At 50.8% G+C, this 15,869-nt stretch overlaps 1 protein-coding gene across 1 annotated transcript; it reads right to left on the bottom strand.

The window, feature by feature from the left end:
* Nucleotides 1-1,058: 1,058 nt before the first annotated feature.
* On the bottom strand, nt 1,059-11,866 carry CA9 (carbonic anhydrase 9; the record flags this gene model as incomplete). The annotated part of the gene is made up of 12 exons (XM_083353531.1): nt 11,481-11,866; nt 10,674-10,766; nt 9,764-9,830; nt 8,946-9,103; nt 8,733-8,865; nt 3,999-4,046; nt 3,436-3,507; nt 3,010-3,057; nt 2,705-2,803; nt 1,810-1,845; nt 1,335-1,428; nt 1,059-1,128 (listed from the first exon to the last, which is right to left on the bottom strand). The coding sequence occupies exons 1-12, from the start codon at nt 11,799-11,801 to the stop codon at nt 1,059-1,061; spliced, it is 1,239 nt and encodes a 412-aa protein (XP_083209657.1). The 5' UTR covers nt 11,802-11,866.
* Nucleotides 11,867-15,869: the final 4,003 nt, after the last annotated feature.

The following is a 15,869-nucleotide window of genomic DNA, read 5'->3' as shown; positions in this document are numbered from 1 at the left end:
TTCTTTTTTTTTAAATCCGGCCTGGTCGGGGAAGGGGGGGATCATCCTTTGGCTTCAGACATTCCCTTCCACCCACCTGCTTGCAGACAGGGAAGGGGCCTCGAGTAGCCTCGGCTTCTGCAGATGAACCCTCGTCCTATAAAATCAACCGAGGGGTGCGGGAGCAAGCCCTGATTCACAGGCTGATTTCTCCCTCTGTCTCGCCTGCTGATTTCCTGGACCGCTTTGCCAGCGCTAACCGATGCCGCGTTTGCCCTGCGCACCCGCTTTGCCCAGGGGCTGCATCCCAACAGCTCTGCTTCAGTTAAAGGTCGCGTTGGAGCGGGTAGGGGAAAAGCAGCACATTCCCAAAATAAACCTGTTTTTAGAATCTGCTCTTTCATTCGGGGTTTGTGTAGAGAAGGCTGAGCTTAAGGCAGCTTTCGGGCTGCTGTCACCCGGCAGCCACGCAATGAGCTTGTGAGAACAGTCGACAGAGCGGCAAGGCTGCTGTGTTTGTGCAGACCATCAAGAAGCCATTAATCGGACCAGTCCGGTCTTTGGCCAATCAGGCTTCCCAATGAGAAGGGTGGAGGAGAGAGAGAGAGAGAGAATGACATGACTTCTGTAGCACCAGCCCTCTCCACAGCCGCTGGGCAAGCCTTACGCCAAGAGGGCTTCCTGGCACCCAGGTGGGCGCTGCCACACCTGGAACAGCCCGCGGTTCTTTCCTCCTGGAGACCCGGAAGGTAAGTAAGTCTCGGGTTCCTGGCTAGAAGCGCCTCAGGAAGCACAGTGGCTTGCAATTTGGGCAGGTGGCCCCGCTATTCCACAAGTCCAGGGGGGAAGCCTTCTCAGGAAGACCCCCCCTCAACTCCGCTGGGCTGGGCTCCTCTGCAGCCCCTCTCTTCCGGCGGGGGGGGGAGGGGGATCTTGTGTTTGGGTTGCTCTTCCTCCGGCTGGCCTGAGCACCATCCCAGCTGCCAACGAGGGGTGGTGGTGTACGTGGAGCTTTGAACAGGCTGGGGTAGGAAGGAGCGCCAAGGGCGTGGGGTGGAGCGTGGCCAGTGGGCCGCCAGCTACAGTGTTTGCTCATCAGTGGAGGCCGGAGCGTAAAGGGCAGCAGGTTTTGTGGCTTGTCCCCTGTGCCTGCCGAGAGAAAAGGGAGCAGGTGGCATGGGCATTGCTCTCCTTCCCACCCGCGTGGCCTTCCTCCGAGGCCCTTGCATCCTCGGTGGGCATGCACAGAAGAGGAGGAGGAGGAAGGTGTGGGCCAAGCAGGGCCCTGTGTGGCTCTCTTGCCCTGGGAGCTTTTGGAAAGCCATGCTGCCTCCCGCTGTGGGCATTCCTCTCACCTGCTTGCCAGTCTCCGGTGCTTGTGAATGTAGAAGAGGAAGGCGAGGGCTGTGGCCACAAAGAGAGAGCCGAAGACAATAGCCAGAATGTCCCCTGCAGACAAAGGTGTCCCCTGATGAATCCACCCCCCATGGGAGATAAGTCTCCAGCGGAGGGGTGGGGATGGGGGGGGCAGATCAAGTTGGTGCTTGAAACATTTTCAGACTGCAGCTCCACCGACCCAGCCAGTAGGATTCATGCTGGAAATTCACAGGCAGCAGCCTTTTCCTCCCCCGCCCGGTGGCTGACTGCCCAGCCCCTCCCGAGTTGTGTTCAGGTTTTGGAGGCAGGTGAGCCATCTCTCCCCCCTCCCCCCCCCAAGCCCCATGCAAGGGCACCGGAGCTGCCCCCAAATGCTGTTGGTGTTGCCATCACACTTGCAGGAGGAAGGGAGGGCTGACACGGCCAGCTGTGAGCGGGTGCCCAGGCGCTTACCTGTGTGAAGGGAGGCGTCCACCTGCTTCTCGGCATCTGGAAGCAAAGCAGAAAGAACACCCACCAGAGTAGCTCAAGAGGTTGGGAAGAAGTGAATCCAAAGCCCTTCCAAGCTGCCTTTCCTGGGTTGGAAGTGCCCAGAGCCCCCCACCTGCTGGGAGTTGGGCAGCATATGCAAATAAGAAATTGCTATGGTTTGTTTGCAAGAGAGGGAGAGAAGGTTTGGATCACATGTATAGCTGGGCAAAAGGTAGTAAAAGTGGCTGGGTCTGGGCAGTGCCCAAGAAGTAGAAGCTCTCCCTGTGCCAGCCTGATACCACAGCACCAGAAAAGAACTGGTTCCCAAACACGCTGAAGCCCAAACTGCTAGCAGCCCCCGATTGCAGCCTAGCCTGACCTGTGTGGATGCTGACAGTATCTTGGGGGGGGGCTGGTGTGCAGCCGCTCCAGTTCTGCTCCTGAACTAGCTTGCTTCCAGTTGAGCACCGTCAGGCCAACGTCAGAGGACCTTCTCCCCCAGGAGGTCTTTTGACTCCCCCAGCCTTTACTCTGCTTGGCTCCAAGCCCAGCTGAAGGTGGGCAGTGGCTGCTCCTTCTGAGACCCACCTGCTCTGTGCCCATTGCGGGCTTCTGATCTGGAACGGGCGTTGGGCACCCAGAGCAGCGGGTGGGAGGCCACCCAGGGCACCCCAACATGGGGGAAGGGAGACCTCCTCATGCCTTCTTCCTTCCTCTGGGCTGGAGGGCTGAATCCATTGTGGCCACAGACCACCCAGAATGCGTCCAGAAGCCATTTGGCAAGACTTTCGCTCCCCAACGCTACACACACAGACACATCAACCAGCTTCTGAGATTGTCCTTGAAATAAAGGAGGGGGAGTTCAGCTGACCCTAACCTGGCCCTGTGTAGCTGGTTTGAGTACCTTTTCCAGAATCCGGGGGGTCAAGTCGGTCTCTTGGGGCGCCATCTGGCAGAGGAGAGGAGAGACCTCCATCTAGAGGGAGACGGGGGAATAAGCAAAGGGACCTTTGTGTGGAGAATTGGGGAAGTACCCCCCCGCCTCTTTCTTCATTCCCCCAGACTGAGGGTGAGGCATTTCTTCCTGGCCTCTCCAGGATGTTGACCACGGACGTTGACATGTCCACACACCCACTCCCCCCCAAGCCCGGCCAAGGAGAGCCAGGCATCCTGGAACCCTACCTGCTTCAGGTTTTGTCCGGCCCCCTCCCTCCTCCAAAGGCCCTCCACCTGCAAGGCACAGTAAAGGAAGGTCAACTGCACACGCCCATAGCCAGAGCCACTTTGGATCCCTGCCATGCTCCTCCCCATTTTTCTGGGTCCTCCCCCGTCGGGGTAACCCCCCAGTGGCAAACTCCCCTGCCTCCTGGATCTCAAAGGGGTTGGTAACCATGAGAACAAATGCCTTTACTCAGGATCTGGCCTTATAACCTCCCCACCACACACACAAAGCCCGGCCCCCACAGACAGACAGACAGACAGACAGACAGACAGACAGACAGACAGACAGACAGACACACACACACACACACACACACACACACACACACGCATCAGCTTCTGAGATTGTCCTTGAAATAAAGGAGGGGGAGGTCAGCTGACCCTAACCTGGCCCTGTGTAGCCGGTTTGAGTACCTTTTCCAGAATCCGGGGGGTCAAGTCCGTCTCTTGGGGCGCCATCTGGCAGAGGAGAGGAGAGACCTCCGTCTAGAGGGAGATTGGGGGGGGGAAATAAGCAAAGTGACCTTTGTGTGGACGGTGGGGAAGTAACACCCCACCCCCCCCCGCTGCCTGTTTCTTCCATTCCCCCAGACTGAGGGGAGGCATTTCTTCCTGGCCTCTCCAGGATGTTGACCATGGAAGTTGACATGTGGGTAGAGAGTGAAGGAGCCCCCAACAAGGCCGGCTTAAATTAGCTGGATTGGGGACTTTGCCTGGCACAAGTTTGTCAGGCAAGCAGCATCCGTAGCCCGCACGAAATGAATCACCAGGTTAAGTCAATAATCAGGTTAAATGTAAAAAAAACCAAGTTTGACCTTGGGGAACAGAAGGGGAGGAGGAATACCTCAGCTCTGAACCTCTAAGCAAAAAGCAGTCCCCGCCCCTCCCTCCCTCCCTCCCACTCTCCCCCCAAGCCCGGCCAAGGAGAGCCAGGCATCCTGGAACCCTACCTGCTTCAGGTTTTGTCTGGCCCCCTCCCTCCTCCAAAGGCCCTCCACCTGCAAGGCACAATAAAGGAAGGTCAACTGCACACGCCCGTAGCCAGAGCCACTTTGGATCCCTGCCAAGCTCCTCCCACTTACACACACACACACACACACACACACACACAGGTTTTGCTGTTATCGCTCGTTCTCTTACGTGCGCGCTTGTCCGAATGCGGGCACACGCACGGCGGAGCCAGCCCAGGAAGCCCCCAGACCTTCCCCCACTTTAATCAGCCAGGATCACAAAAGGCCTGGGGGGGGAACGGGAGGGGGGAGTCCGCTGCCTATCCGAACCTCAGCGGGAAAGAGGGTGGGCGTGAGCCTCCCGGACAGTTTTATGTAGGTAGGGATATTTGTACAGCCGCCCATCTCACAAGAAGGTGACACTCTGTTTCTGCCCAGGCTCCTGTCGCTCGAAAGCAGAGAGGCCGAGTTAAGCCAGCACCTGCCCCGTGCGTGGCCCGTTTGGCCGTTTGGGAGAGCCCCGGGGTCCCGAGCTGAGGGTAGGATCCCCAGAGAGGGTCGCTCCGCGGGGCAGAGTAGCCTGCGGCTCTGGCTGCTAGAGCAGGGGTCCTCAACCTTGGCAACTTCAAGACTGGTGGGCTTCAACTCCCAGAATGCCTAAGCCAGCTAGTTGCCAAGGTTGAGGGCCCCTGTGCTAGAGGGTCAGCGCCCTTCTGCTGCCCGGGCGGGCCTGGGATGCAGCCTGGCCATTCTTGCCCTGGGGAAAAGCCGGGCAAACGCTCTCTTTGCTTGGCCAACGGTGCTCTGCTTTGGGGCCGGATGCCGCCTTTGACTGCCGGCGTTGCTGATAAGACTCGGCACAGAGGGAGCGGCTTGTGTGCTTTTCAGGGCCATGGCAGAGGTCGGACAAACCCGGTAGCCCATGGCCGGAGAATCATGAATGGGAGGTGGGGTGGGTGGGGTGGTGATCCAAGGAGAGGCTGGGCACAGAGCCTTTTTTCTAAAGCTACTTTCTACCCAGCAGGTGATTTCCTGGGAGGGAGGCAGCAAGTTGTGCAGAGAAAGATAGAAAAATGTGGGTTAGATAGCATGACCACCAAATGGATTCGTAGCTGGCTGACAGGCCGTACTCAGCGTGTGGTCCTCAATGGAACTGCATCTATCTACATGGAAGGGAGTGTGTAGTGGGGTGCCCCAGGGCTCTGTTCTGGGCCCAGTGCTCTTCAACATCTTCATCAACGATTTGGATGAGGGGATAGATGGGGAACTCATCAAATTTGCAGATGACACCAAGCTGGCAGGAATAGCCAATACTCCAGAAGACAGCTTAAGATACAGAAGGATCTGGACAGACTCGAACACTGGGCGCTATCTAACAAAATGAAATTCAATGGTGAAAAAAGTAAGGTTCTACATTTAGGCAGGAAAAATCAAATGCACAGATATAGTATAGGTGGTACCTTGCTCGATAGTAGTAACTGTGAGAGAGATCTCGGAGTTCTAGTGGACAATCACTTAAATATGAGCCAGCAGTGTGCTGCAGCTGCCAAAAAAGCCAACACAGTGCTAGGCTGCATTAACAGAGGGACAGAATCAAGATCAAGTGAAGTACTAATACCACTTTACAATGCCTTGGTAAGGCCACACCTGGAATACTGCATCCAGTTTTGGTCACCACGATGTAAAAAAGATGTCGAGACTCTAGAAAGAGTACAGAGAAGAGCAACAAAGATGATTGGGGGACTGGAGGCTAAAACATATAGGGAACGGTTGCTGGAATTGGGTATGTGTAGTTTAATGAAGAGAAGGACAAGGGTGACATGATAGCAGTGTTCCAATATCTCAGGGGCTGCCACAAAGAAGAGGGAGTCAAACTATTCTCCAAAGCACCTGAAAGCAGGACAAGAAGCAACGGATGGAAACTAGTCAAGGAGAGAAGCAACCTAGAACTAAGGAGAAACTTCCTGACAGTTAGAACAATTAATCAGTGGAACAACCTGCCTCCAGAGGTGGTGAATGCTCCAACACTGGAGGTTTTAAGAAGAGACTGGCCAGCCATTTGTCTGAAATGGTATAGGGTTTCCTGCCTTGGCAGGGGGTTGGACTAGATGACCTCCAAGGTCCCTTCCAACTTCTTCTTCTTCTTCTTCTTCTTCTTCTTCTTCTTCTTCTTCTTCTTCTTCTTCTTCTTCTTCTTCTTCTTCTTCTTCTTCTTCTTCTTCTTCTTCTTCTTCTTCTTCTTCTTCTTGAGTGCAGAAGAGAAGAAGGAAGCTTGGACTCTCGGGAAATGAAGGGGGCGGAGAAACAACTAAACCCAGTTTCCAGGAAGATGTAAGGAAGGTGCAGAGATACCAAGTCCATCCAAATCAGCTGGGCCAATGGGCCGGCATCTGGCAGCAGTTCAAGGCCAGGTGAGGGCCAGTAATGGGGAATAAAGGGCCAGCAAGGGGCAGATGCTTTTGTTGAGCAGTTCCCCAAAGCCAGAAGCAAGTGTGCAGCTGGATGTACTTCCGGAGGCACCTTTCAAGTGACGTCAGATATTTAGATTTGCTAGTCAGGACTTTTCTTAAACTGGGATCGTTTGGCGACAGCAATTCACGTATGGATTCTCGCAGATGACGTCTTCATCTTGAAAGCTGCCTCGATCCTTTGCTTCTTCCTGGACTGTCTTTTTAGTTTGGTTCAGTATGATAAATTTAGCCAAGAACCCCCTTTCATCATCAACCCATGTTGATCATCAACCATCCATTTTTAACAAAGCCAGCTTAGCAAGAAAGGCTGGAGCAGAAGCACAAACCACGAAAGACTTTTGTCTATGGAGATTCCCAGCCATCCAGGTCATAGTTATCCCAAAGGTGCTTTTTTCAGGAGGCAACTGGAGTTTCTTGTTTTCCTCTGAAGGGGTTTCGCTTCTCATCCAAGAAGCTTCTTCAGCTCTGACTGGATGGTGGGGAATGGAAGGATTTATACTCCTTGCAGACAGCTGGTCATTTGCCTTCTTTTAGAGAGTCGTTGAGGCCACCTGGAGGTTTTTCTGTGTAGTCAGGTCACCTGAGTAGTGCAAATGGGTATCCACGCTCTAAAACAGGGGTCTTCAAACTCGGCCCTTTTATGACTCATGGACTTCAACTCCCAGAATTCCTCAGCCAGCATGCCTGGCTAAGAAATTCTGGGAGTTGAAGTCCATGAGTCATAAAAGGGCCGAGTTTGAAGACCTCTGCTCTAAAAGAATGCAAATGACCAGCTGTCTGCAAGGAGTATAAATCCTTCCATTCCCTACCATCCAGTCAGAGCTGAAGAAGCTTCTGGGGTGAGAAGCGAAACTTCTTCAAAGAAAAACAAGAAACGCCAGTTGCCTTGTGAAAAAAAACAAAACACCTTTGGGACACAAAAGACTTTCTGGTTCCCAGAAGATGGTGGCTGAGTTTCAATCATTGCACTGAGTCATTCCCTCCTTTCATTCTCCTGTGTGGACTTTGCAAGGGAGTGTAAGCAGAGTTTGTGTACCCGCCTAAAGAGGAGGTTGGAGCAGCATCAGCTGCTCCCCAACCCCCATGCCTTTATAATTTTGCAGGTGGATGGCAGCATGTCACTGCACATGAGGTTGCCCATGAAGACAAGGTGGAAGCTTCAGATGCTCAAACATGTCCTTGCCCACTTCTGCCTTGTTTCACCAGTCTGGGGAGGGGGGGGAATACCTGCTTGTTGGCAACTGGTCAGCCAGCTTTCTGTGCTGGTTGTTAGAAACCCCTTTTCGCTTTGGGTGCCTGCTAGATCACATACTGCAGACGGAATCTGTCTGTCCCATTACATTCTCAGTGGGAGTCCCACCTCCCATGATGTAGAAATGTTCTGCCTCCTGGGATTTTAGCATATAATGCAAGCGGATCTCCACCCCCAAAAAAGGAAGATGCCCATTAATCAAAGGAGGACTGGGGGAGGGGGGGCATCCCCACCCCCACCCCACTGGAAGAGACTAATATCTACTTCTCCCGGGGACCTCTGGGTTGGACATAGGCGTGGAGCTGGATTCCCTGCTCTTTTGCTTAGCTGGCTTCAAGGTTGAGTGGCCTTGAAGCCCCCACCCCCACCCCCACCCAGCTTGGGAACCGTTGCTCCCTCTGCCTCCCCCATTCCTGCCTGGGGGTTTCTGTCGCCCTGCGCCCTGCATGTGGGAACCTGAGAGGCTTCTAGCTTGTCATGTGGAGAAGACAGAACTGATCCCGTTAACACAAGTGCCTTATGCTGACTGTTGGCACTGCCTTGATTTTTTAAAAAAATTAAGTCATATTCTCTGGCCACAAGCTCATGAAAGATTGGAGGTATTAAAATAAAGGCTCAGCAAAAATGGGAGATTCATCTCCAAAACTTAAAAGTTAACCTTTTCAGTACAGAAAGAGGGAGGATTATGATGGAACTGCCAGATGGAAGAGGAGGAAGAGGAGAAGGAAGAGGAGCAAAAGGCAGGCCAACCCGAGGAGGCGTCCAAGGAGCCCCAACGAGGAAAGAGAGCTGCTCCATCTTCAACGTCAAGAAGGGCAAGGTTGGATCAGGCCCCAAATGGGCCATTAGGACGACGCTGGACAATTCTGGAGTAGACTAGAAGGGGACTAGAAAATCTTCAAAGATATCCTTATAAATATGGCGTTCTTGGATTCAAGCATTCTTGCAGGTGAGGCTGCTTGGCAGGAAATCTCCTTGGGTCTGAAAACAGGAGGTGCTCGGCTCACTTACCAGTTGGCTGAACCTTCTCGAGGCTGTGAAAACTTGAAAAGACCCTCCGCCCATAAAGATCCTGCGGCAGGCGGAAGTTACTCTGGATAGGCTCGTCCTCGTCTCCTCGGAGGGTGTCCTCCAGCAGCAAGATCTGCAGGGAGAAGGACCACCCATGGTCACCCAGAGGAGGAGAGGAGGACCACGGAGCACCCCTGCCTTGCGAAGACAAACCTGTTCCTGGGAGAGCCGAACTGTCTGATTAAAGACTGTCCAGTTCACCGTCTGGTAACAAGGTGGGGTGGTCAGTGAGCCATTGTAGCGGAAATAGCGGCCAAAGTCATCAGGGAGAAGCTTGGCTACATCAAAGCCAGCAACTACCGTTTCGTCTCCTAAGAAAGGAGAAAAAACTGTGAGGATCATGCCAGGAGGATGCAGAGAAAAACAAGGAGACAAGCCATCTAGAGCAGGGGTCTTCAGACATGGCCCTTTTATGACTTGTGGACTTCAACTCCCAGAATTCCTCAGCCAGGCTGAGGAATTCTGGGAGTTGAAGTCCACAAGTCATAAAAGGGCCAAGTTTGAAGGCCCCTGATCTAGAGGGACACTGCTGCCTGAATGGAAGGGCGACCCAAAGGTCACCCTAAGAGCATCTCATTCAGGTGAATGGAATGTGGTGGTCAAAAGACATCACTGGCAGACACACACAAGGAGCAACCGTTGTGGTTAATCAAGACTATGCCAATGTGCCCACTTCTTCGGACTTCAGCTCCTTGCCTCATCAGCCCTGCTTTTCCGACTTGGATGGATGCGTCATGTAGGGAAGACACTAAACACAGCTGGGGCAGAGACCGAGGGCTGGTGCAGAGAGGACTGCTGGTTCTTGCTTTAATGGATGTAGACGCGCCCCATGGAAATGGTAGCATCGCCTGCAGGTGACCTGGCCTTTCTCCTGCCTGGCTCCAGTACTCCCAGATCTCCTGCAGGGGGATTTTCGGCTGGACCCAAAGCAGAGAAAGGAGGGGGAAACTCCCCCCCCCGCCCCTTTTTACCTTCCTCCTTGATTTCACTCAGATGTTTGAGGATGTGCTGATAAGGTTCATTTGTTTCCATCCCTACCTGGAAAAGGAGACAAAAACAGGAGGGAGAGGTGTGTAGGCTCTCGGCCTCATGTCACCAAGGGCCCGGCTTCTCCAGAGGGAGACTCGGCATCCTCTGCTTTATATACAAACATCACCCGTTGCATATTAAAAAAAAAACTAAACAAAACCGAGATCATCTTCTAGAACAGGGGTGTCAAACTCAATTTCATTGAGGGCCGCATCAGCATTGCGGTTGCCCTCAGGGGGCCGGGTGGGTGTGGCCAGGGTGGGCGTGGCCTACTGGGTGGGCATGGCTAGAGTGCGTATGGCCTACTGCAGGGGTAGGCAACCTCGGCTCTTTTATGACTCATGGACTTCAACTCCCAGAATTCCTGAGTCAGCATAGTTGACTCAGGAATTCTGGGAGTTGAAGTCCATGAGTCATAAAGGAGCCGAGGTTGCCTACCCTTGGCCTACTGGGTGGGCGTGTGCAGCTCTACATCGTTCGCATCAAGGGTGCCTATGGGGGCCTGGGCAGGAGTGGGACAGATCTGAGGGTCTCTGGCAGGAGGAGGGTCTCTGGGCCAGGGCCAAGGCAGCGGGGGCCGTTCCCTCACTGTTTCCAGGATGGCTTCACGGGCCGCATGAAACCACTTTGTGGGCCGGATCTGGCTCCCGGGCCTTGTGTTTGACATGTCTGGACTAGAACAACAATAGACATTTCTTGGATCCTCCCTGAAAGGCAGCTGATGGAAATGCTGCCACTGTTCCAAGGGTGAATCCCGCAGAGCTGCATCTGCCTGGCCCACCGCTCAATTCCTGCGCGCGCGCGCGCGCACACACACACACACACACACACACACACACACACTCCCCTCACCTGCAGAAACGCAGCCAGCACAGCCAGCCCTCCTGGTTTACTCGCAGCCTCCTGGACACTCTCAAAACGGGAGCTGTAATGGACCACGTGAATCTGGAGGCAAACACAGAGGAGAGCACTGAGCACGCTCAGGAAGCACCTGTGTTGGTCCCTCCGAGGTATTTCTTGCAGCTTAATACGCGAAGAAGATCGTACTTCATGGGACCATCAGGATAACCCGAAGCATATATGTTGCACAAACCACATCAAAACCCTGGGAGGAATTAATGTTCCACCCATGTGCTCCTCCCCCCTCCCCATGAGGTAGAGCAGGGGGTCTTCAAACTTGGCCCTTTTATGACTTGTGGACTTCAACTCCCAGAGTTCCTGGCTGAGGAATTCTGGGAGTTGAAGTCCACAAGTCTTAAAAGGGCCACGTTTGAAGACCCCTGAGGTAGAGGAAGGAAACTCTGGAGTTTTAAGCTCCTGGAAAATAACTTTTGAACACAGAGCTGTGTCTTTCTTGGCCAGAGAAAATTCCAGAGACCCCAATGCAACCTCCTTGGGGGTCCTAGAAAAGCGAAAAGCCCTATGCTCCCCATTCAAATGATATTACTGCATTCTGCAAAGCGTACCTTTTTTTTCTCTTCCTTGTTCAAATAATTTTATTAGAAAGACCCTAGACTCCTCATCAGCAGCTCTATACCTGGGTTTGGCTTCAAGGCCAGCAAAGCACTTTAATCTCTCGAGACCTAAAAAAGGGAGTAAATGCCAAGCAAAGCAACTTGGGCTATTGGCAGGAGCCGTGGACAAAAGACTGGGATTTACCTCACCCGCATAACGGTGCCCATCCACTGTGTGTTCGGAGCCAGGCCTGGTTTGCCCTGATCCCCAATGCAGGTGTAGCTGGTCTGCTTGGTACGGCTGGGGGAAGCCACCCCCGCTAAGTGTCATTTTCTTGGGCAGACCTAGAAGAACTGAGGAAGGGAGAGGATGACGATTAAAGAGGGAGGAGAGCAAGGGGGCCCTTCTGCACCAGCGCTTCATGCAGGAGAGCAGCATGTCTCCACAGCATCTCTCGCTTGCAGGAAGTACTTTTTCCAGGTTTAGTGTTCCCAACCAGGTGGCTGCTATCACCCACAGAGCCATGGAGCTAAACACCCAGTCCTGGTTTCTGACCGAAGGCACATCATCAACCCTTACAGTGGGCAAGGGAGCAGGATCTCATCTGCCAAATGTAGTTGACTTAGACCAAGTACTGAGTCAACTGCCAGGCACAAAAGTTTTTCATTTTGTGGAAGTGCCCTAATCCTCAAAGTGATCTTAAGGATTTATACTTGGGTTTCAGGGAAGTCTGTGCTGCCAGCAGAGATCTCTGCTGCTGAGGGTTGGCCCTGCCTAGAGCAAAAGGGAATCTCCAGGGAATTCTATTCCGGGAGAGTGAGAAAAAAGGAGACACATCTGTGGAAAAGTAGACCCAACTGCTCACGAGTTCCTTCTTAGGGAAAACCCTCAGGGCCTCGTGTAGCCTGGGCTACTCCAGGATTCCTAGGGCTAGTAGGGGAAGGCAAGGTGACTGGACTCTGTTAACGTGGAGGTGTGCCACTGGAAGAACTGAGGAACCAGACTGAGCACAGATCATCTGAAGAAAATCTGTGTGGTCACTAAGAATCAGGGCTTTTTTCCTCATAGAACGCTCAGAACGGAGTTCCGGCACCTTTTTTGGATGGAACCTTGTAGGGTAGGCAAGGCGGGTTGTATGACATGTGTGAGTTCCGGCACCTTTTTCTTTTACAAAAAAAGCACTGCTAAGAATCAACTTTAACTTGATGGCATATAATCAGCCGACTGAGGACAGGAGGAAAACAAAACACGCTCTCTTGGATCCTAGGCTGTAAGCAGCAGGAAACGCCTTGCCGTTGGGTTCCCTAGCCTGCCAGGCCTTGACTCCCATTTCCCAGGTCAAGGTACATTGTTCTGACCTTTCAGGGCAAACTCTGTCCGTGGATAGAAGAAGTGGGGGGGATCAGTTGCTCCAGTCTCTGAGAAACCTTAACGGAACAAACAACCGACAGGGAGGGAAGTAAAGGTGTGAATGGAGGAAATGCAAGTAGCAGGAACACCACTGGAAAGTGATGGTTCTCCATGTTTAGAAGAATCACAAGCCATTTAAAAAGAGGCCACCACAAGACAGAGTGGTGGGAAACCCTCACCGACGCTGTCAAGAAAGCAGTTACTGACAGAGGATCCTTTAAGAAGCTCAAAAAGGACGATTATAGCCTGATAAAGGAAATGTGGGATGGATTTGCTGCTGAACAACAGTATCCATCATATGGTCCTTAATGGATCCACATCTAGGTGTATGCAACAGGGCAGGTCCTCAGCCTTGGCAACTTTAAGACTTGTGGACTTCAACTCCCAGAATTCCTCAGCCAGCAAAGCTGGCTGAGGAATTCTGGAAGTTGAAGTCCACAAGTCTTAAAGTTGCCAAGTTTGAGGACACCTGTAATAGGGCACTTCACAGTTCCATTCCCGGGGGCCAGTGTGTTCTTCAACATTTTCATAAATTACTTAGACAAGGAAATAGAAAAGATCCTTAGCAAATTTGTAGATGACATTAAGCTGGGAGAAAGAGATTGCTAACAGTTCAGAAACAGGCACAACATTTAAAAGGATTTTGATAAACTTAAATACCGGGTCTTATTTTACAAAGTGGTGCAGTTGAGTGGGTAGAAATATTGGGTTCCGATTTTATCCGAAAAACAAGGGGCACAGTTGCATAAGAGGACATACCTCGTTTGGCAGTGGCATGTATGGAAAGGATCTGGGCATTCTGGTAGGCCATTGATTAAGCATGAATCACCCATGTGCTGTAGCTGTCAAAAGAGTTAATGCAATCGTGGGTTGCGTTCACAGATATATAGTTGTGATCACTGCCCTGCTCAGTCTGCACCAAGAAGACTGTGTCTGCCACCAGAATACAATCCTGAAAAACTGAAACGGGGCAGAGGAGAGGTGTGGGGCCTGGAGGCTAAATTCTACAAAGACTGGTCAGAGGAACTTGGCATGTGCAGAAAAAGAGGCTAAGGAGAGCCACGGGTGTGGCCATCCTATAGGGAGAGAGGGTGTGGATTTATTCTCCATAGTCCTCAAGAGCAGGACAAGAACCAGTTGAAAGTATGATTCAAACTTGAAATAAGGAGGAGGTTTGCAATAGTGGCGAATATCTGTAGCTCGAGTGTAGGATGCAGGTGAAGGTTCGTTCTCCGAGCTTCTGGGTTGGTTTCCGAATGTTTCATTACCAGGCTAGGTAACATCCTCAGTGGTGTCTAGGGGATGCCCTAAACTCTAGTAAATCAAAATTGGGGAAAAAGTCGTTAGGTTATTGATTGTCTAAATACTGAGTGTTAATATAAACAAGATTATATATATATATATATATATATATATATATATATATATATATATATATATATATATATATATATATATATATATATATATATATATATATATATATATAAAATGTAAGAAAGTTGCCTCTATGTGATTATTAGAATAAAAATTGTGTTATTTAAAATTTGAGACAGTGTACATTAAGAGGAAAAGAGGGGAAATATTTACTGTACTAGGTTGAGATTTGTACCAATCAGATTTGTATGTAATTGGATTACTGTAACTCAGTCACCATGTTGCTTTTCGATTATGTAGTTGTAATATTAGAATAATAATAATAATAATAATAATAATAATAATAATAATAATAATAATAATTTGTTGTTGTTAGTTGCGAAGTCATGTCTGACCCATCGTGACCCACGGACAACGTTCCTCCAGGCCTTCCTGTCCTCTACCATCTTCTGGAGTCTATTTAGGCTCACACCTACTGCTTCAGTGACTCCATCCAGTCACCTCAATCTCTGTCATTCCCTTCTTCTCTTGCCCTCAATCTTTCCCAGCATTAGGCTCTTCTCCAATGAATCCTTCCTTCTCATTAGGTGGCCAAAGTATTTGAGTTTCCGCTTCAGGATCTGGCCTTCTAAAGAGCAGTCAGGGTTGATCTCCTCTAGGACTGACCGGTTTGATCACCTTGCAGTCCAAGGGACTCGCAGGAGTCTTTTCCAGCACCTTAGTTCAAGGGCCTCAATTCTTTGGTGCTCAGCCTTTCTTATGGTCCAACTTTCACAGCCAAATTAATAATAATAATAATAATAATAATAATAATAATAATAATAATAATAATAATCGTTCGGAAACCAACCCACAAGCTTGGGAGAATGAAGCTTTACCCTCAAGGAGGACGTTCTTGAATGTGGGAGCTACAAAGCAACAGAACAGCCTGTCTCCTGGAGTTGTGGGTGCTTCCTCACCCTTGGGAATGGTTCTGGACACAGCCATGTATCTTGGATGGCCCAAGGATTCCTGTCCCTGGGAAGGAGAGGAATCCACATTTCCAACACCGCCATTCTATGAAATGCCGCCTGCTGGATCATAAGCACCGAAAGGAACTGAATGATTGCTGTGTGTAGCAAAAGAAATATACCAGGCGCTCCCCCATCCCACCGCCGCTGCCCCCTGAAAGATTTTAATAGAGCATTGAGAAATGAGACGTCGTGGCAGGAGAAGCTAATGGAAAAAGAAACTCAAGCACGGACGTTCCTAAAAAGAAGATTCTAAAAAACACAATGCAAATAATTAAAAGGAAGAAAGGAACGGAAGAGGTCAGGGCGGATGCACAAGAAGATTTGTGTGAAGTTCTGAAAACAGAAGCGAGTCCTAGCAAATACCTGGTTGACAGGAGATCAGGAAAGTCAATCTGTTCTGGTTGGCAACCGGTGCCAAGAGAAACAAATGCAACCTCATCAGATACATTCGGAAATAAAAGGAAAGGAACGAACTAATATTGATTTACACTGACGATTTTAAAATATCCAGGGTCAGATGTACATTGTCCTCGCTTACTGCAGAAATGTACTGACCATCTTGGTTAAACCCTTTACGGATTACCTTGGAGAAATTCTGAGGTCCCAGCGGGTTGAACGAGAAGTATCCAACGAAAAGGAGAACCAGCAACTTACAGACCCATCAGTCCCAGCTAATCCTTCAGAAGACATTTGACAAGCAGGCAGTAAAGAGACTGATCTACGAAAACCCTGATGAAGATGTGTTGAGTACCGGAATTCAACACAAGAGTTCTCAAAAACAGGAACAACTTGT

The sequence above is a fragment of the Vipera ursinii genome, assembly GCF_947247035.1.
Source record: "Vipera ursinii genome assembly, chromosome: 2".
NCBI lineage: Eukaryota > Metazoa > Chordata > Lepidosauria > Squamata > Viperidae > Vipera > Vipera ursinii.
The sequence above is the reverse complement of the archived record's forward strand: the minus strand, read 5'-3'. Positions and strand labels throughout refer to the sequence as shown.